General features: G+C 41.5%; 1 protein-coding gene across 1 annotated transcript; it reads right to left on the bottom strand.

Moving 5' to 3' along the window:
• Window positions 1-232: 232 nt before the first annotated feature.
• On the bottom strand, window positions 233-4,048 carry rsph3 (radial spoke head 3). The gene is made up of 8 exons (XM_061270405.1): window positions 3,836-4,048; window positions 3,278-3,359; window positions 2,929-3,073; window positions 2,696-2,841; window positions 1,743-1,946; window positions 897-1,059; window positions 737-823; window positions 233-561 (listed from the first exon to the last, which is right to left on the bottom strand). The coding sequence occupies exons 1-8, from the start codon at window positions 3,943-3,945 to the stop codon at window positions 491-493; spliced, it is 1,008 nt and encodes a 335-aa protein (XP_061126389.1). The 5' UTR covers window positions 3,946-4,048; the 3' UTR covers window positions 233-490.
• Window positions 4,049-20,736: the final 16,688 nt, after the last annotated feature.

The following is a 20,736-nucleotide window of genomic DNA, read 5'->3' as shown; positions in this document are numbered from 1 at the left end:
ATAAATATAATTTAAAATCTTCAAGAAAGTGCTTGCCTTATCCAATGGGCATGGTCATGACAACTCCGCCTATTTTTGCTTTGTTTCTTTACTTTTTTCTTTCTTTAGTACGAACGATACTCCTCACGTCATTCATGCGTCATTATAGCTATATGATGTTAATGGACCTGTATTTGTTGGCATTATAGTATTAAATAAACCAGAAACATTCCCTTGTATTCTTTAACAGTTACAGGTTTTAATCCATATTGGTACGTTCACAACAAAGGTAGGTAGCACGACTTTCATGTGTTACAACTGAGTTATTTTTATGCATGATTGCATTATGTTGCAATTTTAGAAGAGATCATTATGAAATATAAAGAAATATGATAAAACTTTGCAAGTAGGGGGTAGAACACTGCATGTCTAAGACAAAGCGTCTCTTTACGTTACATGTTAATCACAAACATGGTCGTTATTATTTTTATTTTTTTAAGAATACAAGCCTCTACGTCTCTAGCCGTGATTCTAATTGTGTATAGAGAGGAAGTTTTTTCAGGGCCACATCATGGATGATTGCTGAAACGGACAAGAAAAGTAAATTATTGAATCACACAACTAATCCGTGACTTAAAAAACAGATCCACTAGGTGGCAGTGTAACACTTTAAACGTTTAAGGTACATGCAAATGTTATGTTTAGGGTGGCAAGGTAAAGAAATGCAACTAGTCTAGATTTTTTGGGAAATACGTACTATCCAGTATTTGCCTTGCAGTATTTCTCTTTTCTAATTTGTTGTTCACCTCAGCCATTAGCCATGGGAAAAAGTTTCTCTCAATATCTGAAATTAAGCACACAGAACACTTTTATAAGCTTCCATAAAGTATGACCTCACTAGTGATGGTGTTATCCACCTTTCTCCACTCGGTCATAGAAGTAGCCATTGATCCTGAGGGACTTAAAAACTGTTGGGACAAGCTCAACCAAGTACTGCTGGGTGTAGGCTTGTGCTGCAATCTTTTCCACAGTCTCTTTTTCCATCCTTAGTGCTTCCCTCTGTTGGGCAATACGGCGCTCCTGGAGAAAATGTTTTATTAGTATCAGCCAACATTTTTTATCATGTTTGCACTCATTGGGAATGAGTGCTAGATTTCTAAAAAATAAAAATAAAATAAAAATCTAACATCAGGAGAAAAAGCATTTTCTGTGTAAACACATATCTAGCAGAATAGCGACTTTGCTGTAAATATATTTTTGTTTTTGTTTCACATCTCACATTGCAACAGTGGTTTCATTCTCCAAAGTCGCTCAAATAACATTTAGGAATGCTTTTAATCACTCGTACATAACGCTCATGAATTTAATACACATTTGAAAGCCACCACTCACCTTGACACCAAAGTCATTCTTCGCGCACTCTTAGCAGTTAGATTTAAAATATAAAACTGTGCACTGCTGACCTCTGCTGACTGTTTGGCTCATTGCCATTCCTCAACCACTTAAGTGGAACAGCATCACACTCCCAATAAAAAAAAAACGTAACAAAACTTTTAATTGGCATACTTTTCTAAACTTAGGCACAGGCTGCACAGTGGTCTAGTGGTTAATGAGAGGTTCTGGGTTCGAATCTTGGTAACCTAGAATAGGACAAAAGCTTAAGAAAATAGATTTTAAATTTTTGAAATGTTTAAGTAGTCATTGAGAAATATATACAAATTTCATTAAAGGTCTCAGGAAACAAACAAATCAAAAAGGCATACCTTTTCCTCCCTGTGGCGCCTCTCTCGCTCCTGTAGGCGCTGCAGCTCAGCCAACTCGGCATTGCGGAGCTCCTCAAAGGCCCTATGCTGGGTCCTCAGACAGGCCAGCTCCTCCTCCTCCATCGCCTCCTGCAGAGACTGCTCAATGGTCTTCCCCACCAGCACCTCCAGCAAGGGCTGCACTTCTCTATCAAAGTCGAACAACTGCGAAAGACAATCACTTAAAGCTGTTAAATGTAGAAATATAGTACAGGTTGCACCCTGCATGGTATATTGCTGCAAAGTCTAAATCTGATCTGGAGTACGTACACACGTGGGTAGGATTTTTGGTACCCTTCTGTCACATTTAAATCTAAATTGAATCTGACAAAAGTAAGAAATTAAAATAGAATAAAAAAATAACCAATGAAAAGCAGACATTGCTTTTCAACAAAATCATTAAAAAATGATTGAAAGCTTTCAGTTGGTCTATTAACATGGTATGTATCACACACTAAATATTGACTAGAGGAAGCAAAGGTGAGTCTCATGAGATTGGAAAGATAATTATAGACAAGAATAGGCTCATGATCTCCACAGCAGTTCCTTCTTTGACTACATAACAGAATAAGTTAGGATCCATGGAACTATAGCCAGAAATGAGAAATTAAAGACAAATTGAAGAGACGGATAATATGAATAGGCTACCAACAGTTTTGTTAAGTGGGATTTAAGTAGTGGAACATCAAAGCAATGTGACAGAATAGAAGACGTTCAGATTAATGTGTTCCTTCTTGGCGTGTGTTGAAAACTGAGTTTATGCTGCGCATTGGGTTACTGCAGTGTTGCCGGGAGGAGTCTTTGAAAAGTAAAAACTTTGAATGTGATTTCAATCAAAAAAAATACCAGTACTTGTATTGATCATGTTTGACATGAGAGATTGTGGAGAATTTTTTTTATTTATGCGTGTGTACCTCCCCCTCTACTATTTGTGTTGCAACATCGTTGCCCGATTTGGCGGGTATAAAAAGCGGCGTTGCTGGTCTGTCCAGGAGAGGATCAATTTGACACTCGATGTGTGAAACCTCAGTGTTGTAGCTCAACTCTTCCAGATAAAGTTCTGAAAAGAAACAAAAATGTGTATTCCCATTATGGACTGAGGAATGACTGACAAACGTGCTCCAAAGTTGATAGGAAAACAATTCACCAGTTTGCACAACATTGTGCGTTCTGCCTTGTACGGCCTCCGGAGTGGAAGACCGCAGCTGTTCCTTGGTTTTCTTTGTTTGAACTGTGGCCCTCCTCCTTATTTCTTGGTGTCTTTGCATTTCAGCGAGGTCTTCCTGCACCATCTGCACATTTGCACAGGAAATAAGAATGTTGCACAAATCACTACCAAGGCGAATTCCTCACTTCCCTCCACCGTGCTGTAAATGAGACCCCTTTCTTTTTAAATTCATGATAGGTCAGGAAAAAAATAGCTTCAATTTTGAGAACCACACTAAAATGTTTTTGTGCACCCCTATTTGTAAGTCCAATGTAATTTATATACTTACAGTTGATAGAAAACGTTGGGCATAAGTGTTTCCCCTGATGACACGGCGATCATACATGATGTTTCCATAAGTACTGTGTGCCCTGTAGACAAAATGTAAATTAAAAGCTTGGCATGTTGTGTTATATCCCATGCTGTGGAAAGATTGTGTTATATCCCATGCTGTGGAAAGAGAGCATGAAAGACAAAGAGCATTAAAGTCAAGAGTTCAACAATTCATGTAGTATAGACGAAGAGGTGAAAGTAGTAATTCTAGTAATGATTAATTGGGTCAAAATATTCTCGAGGTATTGTAATAACACAAAATTAACACTGTTTATCAGCAGTTTATGTTAGAATATACCATTTTCAAAATTCGCATTTGTCTTTTTTCCCCACAAAAAAGATCATTTATATCGTTTCACTGTTTTGCATTCACTTGTTATAAATACCAGCAACAAAAGTGAGCGTAAAAGTTTGCATTTTTAAAAACATAATTTATCTCGTTTCACTGTTTTTCATTAACAATACCAGCAACAAAAGTGAGCGCAAAAATTTGCATTTTTGAAAATATACATACTTTTCTGTCGGCTTTTCTCTGTATTTGGAGCGGTTCTCCACAGGCCTGGGCCGACTCGAGAAAGTGTACGTTGCCTTTGTGTCTTTCTGGCAATGTGAAACAAAAGACATTGTTTCAAACAAAAAAACTGTTAAATTAAATCTGCTTGTTGCGTTTTATGCAATAATGCTTGCTCGATTGCAAGGACGTCAGCAGCAGCAACAAGCTACCTTAGTAACCGTAACCAAGGAAGTAAAAAATAACAACCGTAACCGCAAAGTCACCATGGACCACTTAATACTATTTTTAGCAAATTTGGCAGAAAACTGTACAAATCTCTACGATATTTCAAGATACTTTAGTAGGGTTTATATGTGTATATTTTGAACTCATTAATGATCACTCAGCCAAAATAATGTTAACTAGCATTAGTGGTAGTATGCATTTGAGTATTCTGCACACATTTGCACGTCTGTAGTTTAGTGTTGGCTCGTGAGTGAACGATTAGTTCAAAAGGAACGAATCTTTTCAGTGCACGAGAGTGAACAAATCACTTCCTAAAGTGATTCGTTCTTTTTTTTCTTTCATATGTAGTATCGCTGATGTTATGTTATCGCGAGAACAGCAAATGACTAGAGAGAGAGCAAGGAACTAGCAGCTAACAAGAAACGGACATGTGGAAATAAAAGAGTTGAAGTTAAACAAAGACTGTTTTATTGAGGAACACAGCATTTTGGCGACGAGGAAACGGTTTATCACGAACCCAGAAGCAAGAAAGGACGACTAGGATTCTACGTCCATACTGGGAAAAAAAAGTGAGAAGACAACTGTATCGTGTTGACCATGTCGAACGGCGATGGTGCCGGAGCCGGAGCCGCGCTGGGACAAGCTGCACCTGAACCCAGGTACGCCCAACTGAACGCGCCTGCTGCGTTGAACCTTGGGGCATCTGATTTATTCACAGAATATAGCCTGTGGAAGGACTCCTGCAGTTTTTTCGAAGTTGCCAGTGGAACTATTAATGCACCAGACTTAGTGAGGAGGGCCACATTACTGCATTGCATTGGAGCACCTACGCAAAGAATTTTTGCCAATCTACCTGGAAGCAAAAGTACGTATGCACAGACTGTTGCTGCTCTAGACTCGTATTTTACACCACGAAGAAATGTAGTCCTGGAGAGACACAAGTTTAGACAGAGAGCTCAGTGTACTGATGAGTCAGTAGATGCTTTTGTGAATGCGTTAAGAGAATTGGCGAAATCGTGTGACTTTGGTGCACTGGAGGACGATATGATAAGAGATCAAATAGTGGAAAAATGTGCAATGAGAAAGCTGCGTGACAAACTGCTTCAGGAAGATGGACTGAGTTTAGATAGAGCATTGTCAACTGCAAGAGCTTTTGAAGCAGCACAGGCAGAATCTAAACTTTTCACGGAGAGTGCTTATCACAAAGCTGGAGACGACCGCATTCGCTTCACCGAGAGGAGTGTGCGTGTGGATCCCAGACGGACCGGAGATGCGAAGCGAGGAAGGAGAGGCAGCCAAGGGCAAGCCAACAGCACCACCCAGTGTTACAGATGTGGAATGGACACTCACACAGCAGACGACTGTGGAGCTAAGACAGCAACGTGTCTTTTCTGTAAGAAAACGGGACATTATGCTCGCATGTGTCTCAAGAAGAAAAAGAAAGCACAGGGAGAAAGTAACAGTGACAAAAATAAAGACGGAAATAAGGAAAAAGATAAATCAAAGACTGGTAAACCAGTGAGAGCAGTAGTGCAGGAACCTTCTGATTCAGACTCAGATGAGTTTATCCATGCTGTAGATCCTGAAGGCACAGAAAGAGTCAATGTAAATGGACAATGGCTGAAAATGGTCATAGATACACGAAGTGGAAGAAACTTCATAGGAGAGGACCTGTTCCAAAGAACATTATCCACTTTAACAAAACTTAAACCGACTAAAAAGAGATTTTATGCATATGCGCAAACTACTCCACTTAAATGTGTAGGTTACTTTGAGGCAGTATTGAGATGGAAAAACAATGAAGTCAAAGATAACATATATGTGATAGAAGGAAATGTAGAAGCACTGTTAGGCAGAAAAACAAGCTTTGAGTTAAAAATACTTAACACAGGAGAAACGGTGAACAAAGTATCACAAGAAGAGAGATATGACAAACTTGTCAGCGAGTTCCCACAAGTTTTCAAAGGACTTGGTCAGATTAAAGGATACAGCCACAAGGTAACAGTCGATGAAAAAGTACCACCTATAGCACAGAGACTAAGGAGAGTCCCTTACCACATGATAGAAGCTGTAAACCAGGAGCTAGACAAGATGCTAGAACAAGATATTATAGAAGAAGTGAATGAAGGATCTGAATGGCTTTCTAACATCCTAGTCATTCCCAAGAAAGAAACGCCAGAAGTAAGATTATGTGAAGACCTCAGGGAAGTGAATAAAGCAGTGATTAGGGAAAGACACCCAGTACCAACAGTAGATAGCATCTTACAAGCAGTGCAGGGAACAAAAGTGTTCGCTAAGCTGGATGCCAGGAAAGGGTTTTGGCAATGTGATCTAGCCCCAGAATCCAGACCCCTGACAACATTTATCACACATAGAGGGTGCTACCGTTTCAAGAAAGTTCCCTTTGGACTATCAAGTGCACCTGAAGCCTATCAGAAGGCTATGGACTCTATGTTATGCGGAATGCCTGGCACAGTTTGCTACATGGATGATGTAGTGGTTTTTGGAGAGAATGATGAGCAACTGGAACAGAGACTAAGACAAGTCTTTCAGAGATTCAAGAACAGAGGTTTAACCCTGAACAGAGACAAGTGTGCTTTTGGACTACAACAAATAGAGATACTTGGACATGTGATCTCTTCCGAAGGAATCAAACCAGACCCAAAAAAGGTTGAGGCTGTCTGCAAAGCGCCTAGACCTGAGAACATTCAACTGCTTCGTTCATTTCTAGGTACTTGTGGATTTCTGATGAAGTTCATACCAAATTATGCAAATTTATCAGAACCACTAAGGAAACTCACTAGAAAAGGACAAGCATGGAAGTGGACAAAAGAAACAGAAAGAGCATTCCAAGCAATGAAAGATGCTTTGGTGAGTGAGACATGCTTGGCCTACTTTAAACTAGAGGCACCAACTGTTGTGATCAGTGATGCAAGTCCAGTTGGACTTGGTGCTGTTTTGATGCAGACACAATCGGATGGACAGAACAAGCCAATAGCCTATGCAAGCCGTTCACTGACCCCAACAGAACGTCGTTATTCACAGATAGAACGGGAGGCTTTAGGATGTGTATGGGCAGTGGAACATTTTAGACCTTACCTATGGGGGGCCAAGTTTACTTTACAAACAGATCATAAACCTCTCATTTACATGTTCAACCCTGAGAAAGCAACACTGTCACCACCGCGAATACAGAGACTTGGTTTAAGACTACTACCATATGACTACAAAATAGAACACATAGTTGGAAAGACCAATGTTGCAGATTCACTATCGAGACTTCCATTACAAGAGACAGACTGCTGTGAGTATGTAGAAACATACGTGGACAGAGTGTTGTCAATAACCCTGAATGAAATACAAGCCATAAGTATTGATGACATAAAACAGAAAATGACACAGGATGACACAATGGAGAAACTAAAGTTAATACTGGAGACAGGAAAATGGCCGAACCCAATTCCAGAGGAATTTCAGCCCTATAACAGATGTGCTGGAGACTTGAGCAGGTATGATGGACTTGTGCTGAGAGGACACAGGATAGTGCTGCCGAGAGCAATGGTGAAACAAGCACTGAGGATCGGACACGAGACTCACCAAGGGGTGGTCCGTACAAAACAATATCTAAGGAGCAAATTCTATTGGCCCAACATGGACCTTGATGTTGAGAGACTGATTAGAAACTGCTCCGCCTGTGTTCTTAACCAGCCATTACATGAAGATCAACCTCTTCAACCATTAGAGCTACCACCTAGACCATGGACCAAGATAGGTATTGATTTGATAGGTCCTATCCAGAACCAGTACATCTTAACTATGATAGACTACTATACTTCATTTCCAGAGGCTGTCATCATTTCTGACATTTCATCAGACACTGTAGTTGCAGAAGTAAACAAGGTGTTTGCTAGATTTGGTTACCCTTTAGAGGCAGTCACTGATAATGGCAGGCAGTTTGTAGGAAACTGTTTTGAAGACTTCCTTAAATCCTGTGGAATCAAGCACATTAGAGCATCACCATATTATCCAAAGAGCAATGGGAAAATTGAGAGATTTCATAGATACCTAAAGAAAGCCTTAAGAGCAACTAAATGTGAGGGAAAGGTGTGGAAAAAGGAGCTTTCACAAATTTTAATGGCATATTGCTCTACACCACACAGAGCATCAGGAGAGACGCCAGCCATGCTTATGTTTGCACGAGACATCCACACCAAGTGTCCAACTCTGGAGAAGGCGAGTGAAGTACCAAAAGAAAAGGAGAAAACTGTTGATATCAGAAGCCATCACACGGAGTACAAAACTAAAATGAAACAGTATGCCTACCAGCACAACAGAGCAAAGGAGCACAACTTTAAAGTTGGTGATGTTGTTTACATTGCTAGTATGGAGAACGGAAAGCTGGATTCTACTTTTAAAGATGTCAGATATGTTCTTTTGAGAAACACAGCCGACAATTCTTTTGAACTGGTCAATACAGAGGATGGATCAAAAGTGATCAGGAATGTCAAACATCTACGACATACGCCCATTATAATGGACTTTGATGTTCCTGAGCATCCATTGGTTCATGCTCAAATCAACAGTGACTCTGTGGATGTGCCGATTGCTAATACCGACCATGTAACCGAGATACCACCTGAACCGGACCCAGCTGTATCTGATATCATCACTACCAGGAAGGGCCGAGTGATAAGAAAGCCCATCCGATACAGAGAGACTTGAAAAGAGAGACTATAAGTTTGTTTGTTGTTATATGTGAGACAACTTGTATTGATGTACAAAAAAAAAGAAAAAAAAATGTTTTTGTATTCTAAACAAAGGAGGAAAATGTAGTATCGCTGATGTTATGTTATCGCGAGAACAGTAAATGACTAGAGAGAGAGCAAGGAACTAGCAGCTAACAAGAAACGGACATGTGGAAATAAAATAGTTGAAGTTAAACAAAGACTGTTTTATTGAGGAACACAACACATATATAACTTCAACCAGTAATGCCCATTGAAGCTGGTGCTACCTCGCCGTAAAACAAAACGAAGAAAAAAATGATGTAACTTCCCGTTCACGAATGAGTCGTGAATTGCATTTCCCGTTCACCAACGAACGAATCTGTGAGTGAACGAATCACTCATTGAGTGAATCCTGGCTTTCCCGTTCGCGAACGAGTCAATGAGTGAAATGCTTCCCTGTGCATCAATGGATCAGTCAGTGAATATGTTGCGTCTCCTGGCGTGAACTATGGAAGCCAGAATGTAGATTTATGATTTACCGTTTTTTTCCTTGTATAATGCACGAAATTTAGCTAATTTATTGTCCTAAAATCTGGGGTGCGCATTATACATGGGTACGATTTTTTTTTAATTTTTTTTTTTTTTTAAAGAAAATCATGGTACACAAAACCAACAACAGGACTGACCGACAAAGACGTGGAACAAAAAGACAGGGTGACATTACCAAAGACAGGAACAGAAACCAAACAGACATCATGACAGTAACACATGCAATGATCCGACGGTGAGCGAGGGGCAGACAGGACTTAAATACAAAACACGTTACATTGATTGAGGTGACACAGGAAGGGAGGGGCGACGCGAACAGAAACTATGGCAACCTAGACACAGAGCAAAACTGGGGACGAGACATAACAAATATCCCTCGAAATAAAACTTGAAATCACCTTTCTTCTTGTTTGTTGTCAATCGCGCATCGCATTCAGCCATCCTGCCCAACACACTTAGGCAGTAAAATTCATAATTGACGACACATCGTTTGATGCGATGGTGCAATCCTTGATGGTGTGTTATTGTCAAATATTGTTTGGTTTTTAATCTCCATCGCAAACCGGATATCTTACGGAGGCCGCCATTACAGATGCGCGGAACGGATGCGCAAGACACGTCAGCTATATAAAGAGCGAGAGTTGTTTTCTTCCTATTAGTTTCAACTCACAGTTTAATTAGCAGTTTCAATCAGCAAATAACAAAATGCGTATTACAGGTAATATTTTATTTCACAACACTTTGCCTTGTTCCTTTTGTCTCTGCTGTTCACTTCAAACACGCTCCATACGACCGCAATGCTCTCGTATCAGACGCTTGCTCGATCACCTGCTCGTTTGCTGTCACAATGTACCCTACACAAATCCGAAACATTTGTTGCGGCTCCGAGTCACGACGAGGGGCAAGTTTTGGTTTCCAAGAGTGTTTTTATTCCTCTTCAACGTCTCTCCCATACAGAGCCGCCTTTTTCACGTCCGCACTGATCGCGGTGGTGCCTTTACGGGCAGTCGGAGAAATCAACGCCAACAAAAAAAATTACATCCAGCCTAGTTAAGACCATACCAAAGACTACCGTTTTTTTCCGTGTATAGTGCGCAAAATTTAACTAATTTATTGTCCTAAAATCTGGGGTGCGCATTATATACATGGGTACAAAAAAACTTTTAATTTTTTTTTTTTTAATTTTTTTTTTTTTTTTTTTTATTAAGTCCCAATGATCGTCACACACGCAGGGAGGCAATGGGCCCCATTTTTATAGTCTTTGGTATGGTCTTAACTAGGCTGGATGTAATTTTTTTTGTTGGCGTTGATTTCTCCGACTGCCCATAAACGCACCACCGCGCTCCGTGCGCGCACGGGACAGCAAACGAGCAGGTGATCGAGCAAGCGTCTGATACGAGAGCATTGCGGTCGCATGGAGCGTGTTTGAAGTGAACAGCAGAGAAGAAAGGAACAAGGCAAAGTGTTGTGAAATAAAATGCACAGAACGGATGCGCAAGACACGTCAGCTATATAAAGAGCGAGAGTTGATTTCTTCCTATTAGTTTCAATTCACAGTTTAATTAGCAGTTTCAATCAGCAAATAACAAAATGCGTATTACAGGTAATATTTTATTTCACAACACTTTGCCTTGTTCCTTTGGTCTCTGCTGTTCATCCTAAAACACAAAGGCGCTCTTTAAGCAATGCGACAATGAGCGCCCGGCGCGCTGCGGTTGCGCGACCGCACCAAATTAAGCTCCCTGCGCAGTGCGCACTGAGGTCCACTTAAATTTTAGAAAGTACATCAGGACTTTAAAAATATCTTCTAAATTTCAGCGACGGCTCTGTCACAATAATCGACCAGCGCGGTGCAGTTGGGCGGTCGGCGGCGCGCTACGGTTGAGCGTTCTCTCTCGCGCTCTCTCTCTCGCTCTCTCTCGCTCTCGCACACACGCGCACACACGCACACGCGCACACACGCAAACCGGATATCATACGGAGGCCGTCATTACAGATGCGCAGAACGGATGCGCAAGACACGTCAGCTATATAAAGAGCGAGAGTTCAGTTCTCTACCTAAATCCGTATTACAGGTAATATTTTATTTCACAACACTTTGCCTTGTTCCTTTCTTCTCTGCTGTTCACTTCAAACACGCTCCATGCGACCGCAATGCTCTCGTATCAGACGCTTGCTCGATCACCTGCTCGGTTGCTGTCCCGTGCGCGCACGGAGCGCGGTGGTGCGTTTACGGGCAGTCGGAGAAATCAACGCCAACAAAAAAAATTACATCCAGCCTAGTTAAGACCATACCAAAGACTATAAAAATGGGACCCATTGCCTCCCTGCGTGTGTGACGATCATTGGGACTTAAAAAAAAAAAAGAAAAAAAAAATTTAAAAAAATTCATGAAAATTGGGTGCGTATTATACATGGGTACAGGCTTTTTTCCAGCATCAGCATGCCATTTTTAGGGTGCGTATTATACATGGGGGCGCACTATACACAGAAAAAAACGGTATAAAAATGGGACCCATTGCCTCCCTGCATGTGTGACGATCATTGGGACTTTAAAAGAAATAATACAAAAAAAATTTTTTTTTTTTTTTTTTAAATTGGGTGCGTATTATACATGGGTACAGGCTTTTTTCCAGCATCAACATGCCATTTTTAGGGTGCGTATTATACATGGGGGCGCATTATACATGGAAAAAAACGGTACTTATAGTGGGTTTTAAATAACGTGTATGCAGAGGCGTAGCCAAGCAGGGGCGAGCCGGGGCGGCGCCCCGGTTAAGACTCCCTGCGCCCCGGTTAGGACTCCCTGCGCCCTGGTTGAAAAAAATCGAGCTTTTTCAATTCTTCATTTTCATGCCGTTTTTTTCTTTCGGTCTTGCGCGAATGTACTTGCGCTATTCTATGTGCGCGATGTTATCCATTCACCGTTTGCCTCCCGGACCCGGATGTTGTTTTAGCGATCAGCGAACGGCGTGGGTGATGTTCGATTTTTTTTTTCCTGTGGGCGCGCGCCCTTACTGGAAAAATTCCTGGCTACGCCTCTGCGTGTATGCATATATATGCCTAAATGTTGTTATCCAATATATCGACTGCAGTTCCACATTAGATTGCTGGTTTGAAATGTACTTTTATTATTATTATTATTATAAACATTTATGTTACAACTTGTCTGGTGTTTTATTCCTTGTTTTTATATTCGCCAATCAAAATATAAAAATCTGACATTTGGTTAACTGCTTTATATGACAATATGTATATGTGTTTTACGTTGTTATATGAGTTAGTGTCCCCAAAATTAACAAATGTCGGCATAACGGGGTTTTTTTTCAACTTTTTATAAAAAAAGTCAAAAGTCAAAGTCAGCTTTATTGTCAATCTCTCCACATGTCACAACACACAAAGAGACCGAAATTACGTTTTTCTCTATCCCACGGTGACGAGACACATAACTCGATAGACATACATGTACGCGACACAATATAAAAACAAGAAGGCAAAAATTCTAACAATCAATAGTAAGAGTGACGAATAAATAACAAATAAACAGATAACACAATAAATAACGGAGCCAGCAAGCATAGCGCAAAAGTAAAAAACATCATAAACAAAAAGGCACAAACAATAAATAAGAGTAATAACAAATAATAAATAATAAGAGCCAGTGTGCATTCAGACAGTTCAGACAGTGAAAGTACAGGACGCTACGCAGAACGGGGGAGCGAGTTCAGGATCCTAACAGCCTGGAGTATGAAGCTGTTTGAGAGTCTGGAGGTGCGGGAGCGCAGACTTCTGTACCTCTTCCCAGAGGGCAGAAGCTCGAACAAAGAGTGAGCGGGGTGACTCGCATCACTCACAATCGTGGTCGCCTTGCGGGTGAGATGGGAGGTGTAAATGTCCTTCAAGGAGGGGAGCGAAGCACCAGCAATCTTACCAGCCGTGTTCACTATGCGCTGCAGGGCCTTCAAGTTGTAGTCAGTGCAGCCGCCACCCCAAACAGCAATACAGCTGGAGAGGACGCTCTCAATGGTGCCGCGGTAAAATGCAGTCATGACGGCCGGAGGAGCGCTCGCTCGCCTAAGTTTCCGCAGGAAGTACAGGCGGCGCTGGGCTTTCTTTGCCAGTGATGCGGTGTTGGTGGACCAGGAGAGATCCTCACTGATGTGCACCCCCAGGAACTTGGCGCTGCTCACTCGCTCCACCACAGCACCGTCGATGGTCAGCGGCAGGTGTTGGGTGTGACCCTTCCGGAAGTCCACAACAATCTCCTTGGTCTTGTCGACGTTCAGCAGAAGGTTGTTGTCCCTGCACCACGTGGTCAGAAGGTCAACCTCCAGCCTGTATTGAGTCTCGTCTCCCTTGGTGATGAGACCCACCAGAGTCGTGTCGTCAGCAAACTTCACGATACGGTTGTACACATTCGATATATAATAGCACCATCAACTACAAGCCAACAAAAACAAAATTAAAACATCAATGTCGGCATAAAGTGTGTCGGCTGGCAATGGCATAGCGGCAATGCTGTCTGTCACTCACTCGTGAATCTTCGCGAACGACCAATCAGCAGCGCCAGCGAGCGATAGATGGAGGAGGGACTTTAGGAGTCAGTGACGTAATTTCCCGTTCATGAACGAGTCAGTGACGCAATTTCCCATTCACGACCGGGTGAGAGACTGTTGCCAACGGATCAGTGTGTAAGTGTTGTATTATAGAAAGAAATGTGTTAATTACCCGAGCCAATTATTATATATAATAATTTGGGGGGGGGGGTTGTGTAGTTGTATTGTTTGATGTGTATGGGCTGTTTCCATTGGATGTAAAAAATAAAATAAAAAATGTATCAGTGTGTGTGTGTGTGTGTGTGTGTGTAGGGGGGGGGGGGTAGGGGGGGGATTCATTGGACGATTCGTTTGAACGAATCTTTTGAGTGAACTGATTCTAAAGATTTAGTTCACCTAAAAGAACTGGAATGCACATTACTACTGTAGTTGTTACATAACCAGCCGTTCCAATAATCACAGTTATGTAATATTTCTATCAAAGCAAGCCGAATATTCACACCATTCACAAATAGCCAGTGGCGCCCCGGTTAGGACTCCCTGCGCCCCGGTTGAAAAATTCAAGCTTTTTCGATTCTTCATTTTCATGCCGTTTTTTTTCTTTCGGTCTTGCGCGAATGTGCTTGTGCTATTCTATGTGCGCGATGTTATCCATTCACCGTTTGCCTCCCGGACCCGGATGTTGTTTTAGCGATCAGCGAACGGCGTGAGTGATGTTCGATTTTTTTTCCTGTGGGCGCGCGCCCCTACTGGAAAAGTTTCTGGCTACGCCACTGCAAATAGCCAAACACAGCAGGTCACCTTGTTTGGGCCATGTGTTTTGGTCAACAATCATTTGTGCTCAGATGAGTGCCTTCATTTCTGTCACATTGTTTATGCTTGAACAGGTACTTATTAAGCTGCATTGATTGCTAAATGTCTGGTATGCCTTTGTCTCATTAGTCGGCTATTGAGATTATGCAATAGACAGGGCATGGGTCCACACAATCGTTTTAGTATGTATCCTCTTTGTATGTACTTCAGACATCCATCTCACAAATTCAAAAGGCACAATTGAGTCATTTATTTAAATTAATGTTCATGCATTCACGACCCTACTCAATGTGTTAAAAGGGAACATATGGCAAAATCACTTATTTGTAGGGGTGTAAATCGCGGGTTTTGTCACGATACGATATAATATTGATACAAAGAACTACGATACGATATTTGCCGATATCTTAAAGCCTGCTGCGATTCATTCACGATATATCGCGATATAGTGCTCTACGATCGATATTTCTTTTTTTTAATAAAAAATATAGAACAATATCCTGATTTATAACAATTCATACGCAAAATCAACAAGGTACTGCAAACTCTTTATTAAGGAAATTACAAGAGTATTGCAGTATACAAAGTGCTTATTTTAACACTGAACTTTAATGTCATGTTTTTTCTTTAAATGTGCGGCGAGATTTGTGCTCCCTGAATATTTGATCACCGCATGGCAGGATTTACAAACTGCACGTGTCTTGTCCGTTGAGCCATCTTTTCTTTGGAATCCAAAGTGCTTCCAAACAAATGACTTGAAGCCTAAAGGGGAGCAAATTTCCTCGTCTTTTTGGACACTAGCCATAGCACCAGCCCAGGAGCCGCATACTCCTTGTCGACTCCCCTTTCACGTGCCTGCTCTGCTCACAACACAACAACGCCGGGCGCACTGCTCCCGGAAAGAGGAAGCAAGCAACAATGAACTGGATCTCAAAATAAAGTCGCGTCTAATGTCAGAGGTCAAACACGGCGATATAAATCGATGTTTACGTTTAGCATCGATGCCAATAAATCGTAGAGCATTATATCGATTAATCGATGTGTATCGATTAGGGGTGTAAATCGCGGGTTTTGTCACGATACGATATAATATTGATACAAAGAACTACGATACGATATTTGCCGATATCTTAAAGCCTGCTGCGATTCATTCACGATATATCTCGATATAGTGCTCTACGATCGATATTTTTTTTTTAAATAAAAAATATAGAACAATATCCTGATTTATAACAATTCATACGCAAAATCAACAAGGTACTGCAAACTCTTTATTTAGGAAATTACAAGAGTATTGCAGTATAAAAAGTGTTTATTTTAACACTGAACTTTGATGTCGTGTTTTTTCTTTAAATATGCGGCGAGATTTGTGCTCCCTGAATATTTGATCACCGCATGGCAGGATTTACAAATTGCACGTGTCTTGTCCGTTGAGCCATCTTTTCTTTGGAATCCAAAGTGATTCCAAACGAATGACTTGAAGCCTAAAGGGGAGCAAATTTCTTCGTCTTTTTGGACACTAGCCATAGCACCAGCCCAGGAGCCGCGTACTAGTTGTCGACTCCCCTTTCACGTGCCTGCTCTGCTCACAACACAACGCCGCGCACTGCTCCCGGAAAAAGGAAGCAAGCAACAATGAACTGGATTTCAAAATAAAGTCGCGTCTAATGTCCGAGGTCAAACACAGCGATATAAATCGATGTTTACGTTTAGCATCGATGCCAATAAATCGTAGAGCATTATATCGATTAATCGATGTGTATCGATGTATCGTTACACCCCTAGTATCGATGTATCGTTACACCCCTTCTTATTTGCTTTACTTGCGCTATGGAATATTTCAGATGTGAAAATGCACAAATCTTCACCTGTTTATTTCTTGATTAGTAAATAATTCACCTTTTAACCAGGGCTGTGGACTCGGTTCGGACTCGGGGACTCGGACTCGGTCGGACTCTGTCATTTTTGCCGGACTCTGTGCTGATTTTGACCGAGTCCACCGAGTCCGACAATAAAAAAAAGAGGCAAGACGCAGCCAGAGAGTGTCAGGTTACAGTCAGTGCGGTAGGAGTTGGAAGAAGCAGTAAAAACTCCACCAAACTCGTCGTAATGACCCGTGATATATATTATATCCTTACTATTTTCCAGGTTCTTAGATAGCAAGAATAGGTCGGACAACGACGTGAATGATAACTGCGGGACTGCTGTGGGCTCGTGTTCACTGAGACTTGGTTGACCGTCAACATTCCGGACTCTGCCGTACATCTGGAGCGGCTAGCGTGGTATCGGGCGGACCGGGCCATTGTACAAGGGGGTTAATCTCGTGGTGGTGGAATATGCGTCTACATCCGTGATGAATGATCCGGGACTCTGTAGTGGTATGCAAGCACTGCTCGCCACTGGCAGAGTTTGTGATCATTAAGTGCCGTCCTTTTTACCTGCCAAGGGAATTTATCGCGATTCTGCTGGTCGCGGTTTACATCCCGCCTTCCAACATCGAAGGCGACAGGATCGCGGCTCTTAGTGAACTGTACCAGGCTGTCAGTGAACAACAGACAGCGCACCCTGACAGTTTCACCATCTTCGCTGGGGATTTTAATCATGCTAATCTGAAGTCTGTTTTTCGAGGCTTCACCAGCATGTTAATTTTCCTACGCGTGGCGACAGCTTCCTGGACCTGGTCTACTCTTCGCATAAAGGAGCTTTCAAAGCCGCCCCCCTCCCCCATCTTGGCCTTTCTGACCATATCACTGTTATGCTTTTGCCCGCATACAGACAAATGGTGAGAGCATCCAGATCGGTTCGAAAGCGGGTACGGGTGTGGCCTGCGGGTGCCTCTGACGCGCTTCGTGACTTGCTTTGGCTCTACTGACTGGGACATGTTTAGTAGGGGTGTAACGATTCATCGATACACATCGATTAATCGATATAATGCTCTACGATTTATTGGCATCGATGCTAAACGTAAACATCGATTTATATCGCCGTGTTTGACCTCGGACATTAGACGCGACTTCATTTTGAAATCCAGTTTATTAGCTGGTGCTATGGCTAGTGTCCCGAAAGCCGAGGAAATTTGCTCCCCTTTAGGCTTCAAGTCATTCGTTTGGAAGCACTTTGGATTCCAAAGAAAAGATGGCTCAACGGGAGTGGCGGCCATGTGAGAAGACGTGTTTTTTCGCCGCTCCGCTATTTGCGCAAATTTCTGATACAAAAAGTTTTCCTTAGCTGCAAAGTGTGATTCATTACCACTCCTAACTCTTTAGGATGCCTCCAAAAGCAATAAAAACTCCGCAGGATGCCAACGAAAAGACAAAACAATCCAAGCTAATGGACTACACTCTCCGTGACCAGGTAAAAGCTAAGGCTGGCGACAGCAGCAATACTGCGCAGCTAGCTGGGGCTACAGGCGCGGAGGGAAAAACTCAGGACAATAAGGTGGATAAAATCCTTGATATCGTCACTACTATCAAAACGGACTTGGACAATATCCGTGAGGAGATAAAGGATTGTGTCAAAAGAGTCAACAAAGCCGAAACCCGCATTTCTAATGCGGAAGACGAAGTGGAGATCCTGCGGGCTAAAACATGTACTATGGAAGCGAAACAGAAAGTGCTCGAAGAAAAAATGCTGGACTTGGAATCGCGGTCCAGGCGCAACAACTTAAGACTCGCCTTTCTGCCAGAAGGATCTGAAAGGCGAGACCCCTGTAAGTTTTTGGAAAAATGGCTGCCGGAGACATTTGGTCGTGGAATTTATGCTACTCCCTTTATCATCGAGATCGCCCACAGGATATCACCTGTGATCCACCGAGATGGAGGTTTCAGCACAAGTGGTTACAAGATGAAGAATTCATACAATTTGTAGGAAATCAAATTGATGAGTATTTTCTATTTAATAGGAATCAAACATCTGCAGGAGTCAGATGGGACGCTTTTAAAGCATTCCTCAGAGGACATATAATTAGTTATACTGGCCGAAAAGCTAAAAAAGCTAAACAAGAACTAAAACTCCTGGAAAATAATATCAACAAAGCCCAGGAGAGAGTATTTCAGAACAACGATCCTGTGGCGGCAAAAGAACTTCTACTCCTGAGAGCAGAATATGAAAAACAATCCAGCCTTAAAGCTGCATCCAGTCTCTTACGGCTAAAGCAGTCATTCTACGAACAAGGGGACAGGGCTGGGAGGCTATTAGCGTGGCAAATAAAGCAACTTGAATCGAAAACAACAATTACTACTTTAGAAAATAGAGGTCGAACAATAGTTAACCCAAAAGAGATTAATGATGCGTTTAAAGAATACTATCAAAATTTGTACAACACAGAAACAAACTGTAATATTCAGACCATGGATGAAGTCTTGGATAGATTAAATGTTCCGACTATCTCAGATGAACAAAGAAAAGAACTGGAATTAGAAATAACAAAAGAAGATATTGCAAGTGCCATTGACGCAATGAAGATAGGTAAACGGGCGGGCCCTGATGGCATTCCTATTGATATCTACAGGAAATTTAAAGATAAACTGCTGGTGCCTTTGTTAGATATGATAGCAGAAGCATTTGAAAGAAATTGCCTCCCGCTGTCCTTGAATGAAGCGTCAATAGTTCTACTGCCAAAACCCGGTAAACCTCTGACGAAATGTGAAAACCTGAGACCTATCAGTCTTTTAAACTCTGACCTCAAGATCATTTGTAAAATATTGGCAAGGCGGCTTCAGACTATCCTCCCTAAGGTAATAAGTAACAATCAAAATGGGTTCATAAGTGGAAGACAAGGCTTTCACAATGCGAGGAGGGTTATAAATGTTCTGCATTACAAAAAAGAGGAAAAAGACTGTGCACTCCTTTCTCTTGACGCAGAAAAGGCCTTCGATAGGGTAGAATGGCCCTATCTTTTTAATATTTTAGATAGATTTGGCCTTGGAAGCAATTTTACAAAGTGGATAAAAATACTTTACAGAAATCCAACAGCAGAAATTTTAACTAACAGACATTTTTCAAAACCAATTCAAATAAAAAGAGGCTGTCGTCAGGGCTGCCCTCTGTCTCCCCTGCTTTTCTCCTTAGCGATAGAGCCTTTTGCAACAGCAATACGCTCTCAGCCGCAAATATCAGGAATAAAAATAGGTCAGCATGAACATAAGATCGCACTGTTTGCCGATGACGTCATACTATTTCTATCAAAACTTTCGTCCTCAATCCCGGCAGTTTTGGAAGTAATAAAATTATTTGGGAATATCTCAGGATATAAAGTAAATGAAACAAAGTCTTCAATGTTATTGTTAAACACAATAGAAAGAAAGCATCCCAATGCCCAAATTACAGCTTACAGATTCAAAATGATAGACCAATTCGAATATCTGGGAATTCTAATATTACCGAACACAGAAAAAATGGTTAAGACTAATTATGACAGGCTTAAAGAAGAAATCAGAACATCTGTGGACCGATGGAAGTCATTGCCTCTATCTATTATGGGAAGAATAAGTACTTTAAAAATGATTATATTGCCAAAATTGTTATACTTATTTCAAAATATTGCTTTACCCCCTCCCACTGACTTGTTTACCTGGATAAGAAAAATTATTTTAAGTTTGATATGGAACAATGGAAGATCAAGGATTCATCTCTCTCTTTTATACATGCCATTCGATGGGGGAGGGTTAAGATGTCCCAATTTCTTGTGGTACTACTGGGCTGCACAACTGCGCTCCATGACTTTCTATTTCAATAACGATAACAATAACCCGCATTGGGTGGAAATGGAAGGTCAAAATTTGAAATTACCTCTGCACACATTTTTTTATTCTGACACAAAAAAACAATTATTAAAACAAATAACAAGTCCTCTTTTGAAACAAATGGTGCAAGTATGGTATGATGTCAGAAAGTATCTCAAAGATACACAAACATTATCGCAACTAAGTCCGATATGGGGTAACCAGTTGTTTACTCCTGGAAGAGCAGATGCCACTTTCAAAATATGGGCGACTAAGGGGCTGGGGACAGTTGGGAATCTCTACCCTCC

The sequence above is a fragment of the Syngnathus typhle genome, linkage group LG22, assembly GCF_033458585.1.
Source record: "Syngnathus typhle isolate RoL2023-S1 ecotype Sweden linkage group LG22, RoL_Styp_1.0, whole genome shotgun sequence".
NCBI classification, from domain to species: domain Eukaryota; kingdom Metazoa; phylum Chordata; class Actinopteri; order Syngnathiformes; family Syngnathidae; genus Syngnathus; species Syngnathus typhle.
This window is presented reverse-complemented; position numbering and strand designations above follow the sequence as displayed.

What these genes read in the sequence shown, in the direction of transcription:
- rsph3 (XM_061270405.1), bottom strand. Translation starts at nt 3,945, where the DNA reads ATGTCTTTTGTTTCACATTGCCAGAAAGACACAAAGGCAACGTACACT. An exon ending in CACAAATAGTAGAGGGGGAG is followed by an intron (nt 1,947 to 2,695) that starts GTACACACGCAT and finishes TGTCTTTCGCAG; the next exon opens with TTGTTCGACTTTGATAGAGA. An exon ending in TGCAAGGCAAATACTGGATA is followed by an intron (nt 562 to 736) that starts GTACGTATTTCC and finishes TGTCCGTTTCAG; the next exon opens with CAATCATCCATGATGTGGCC.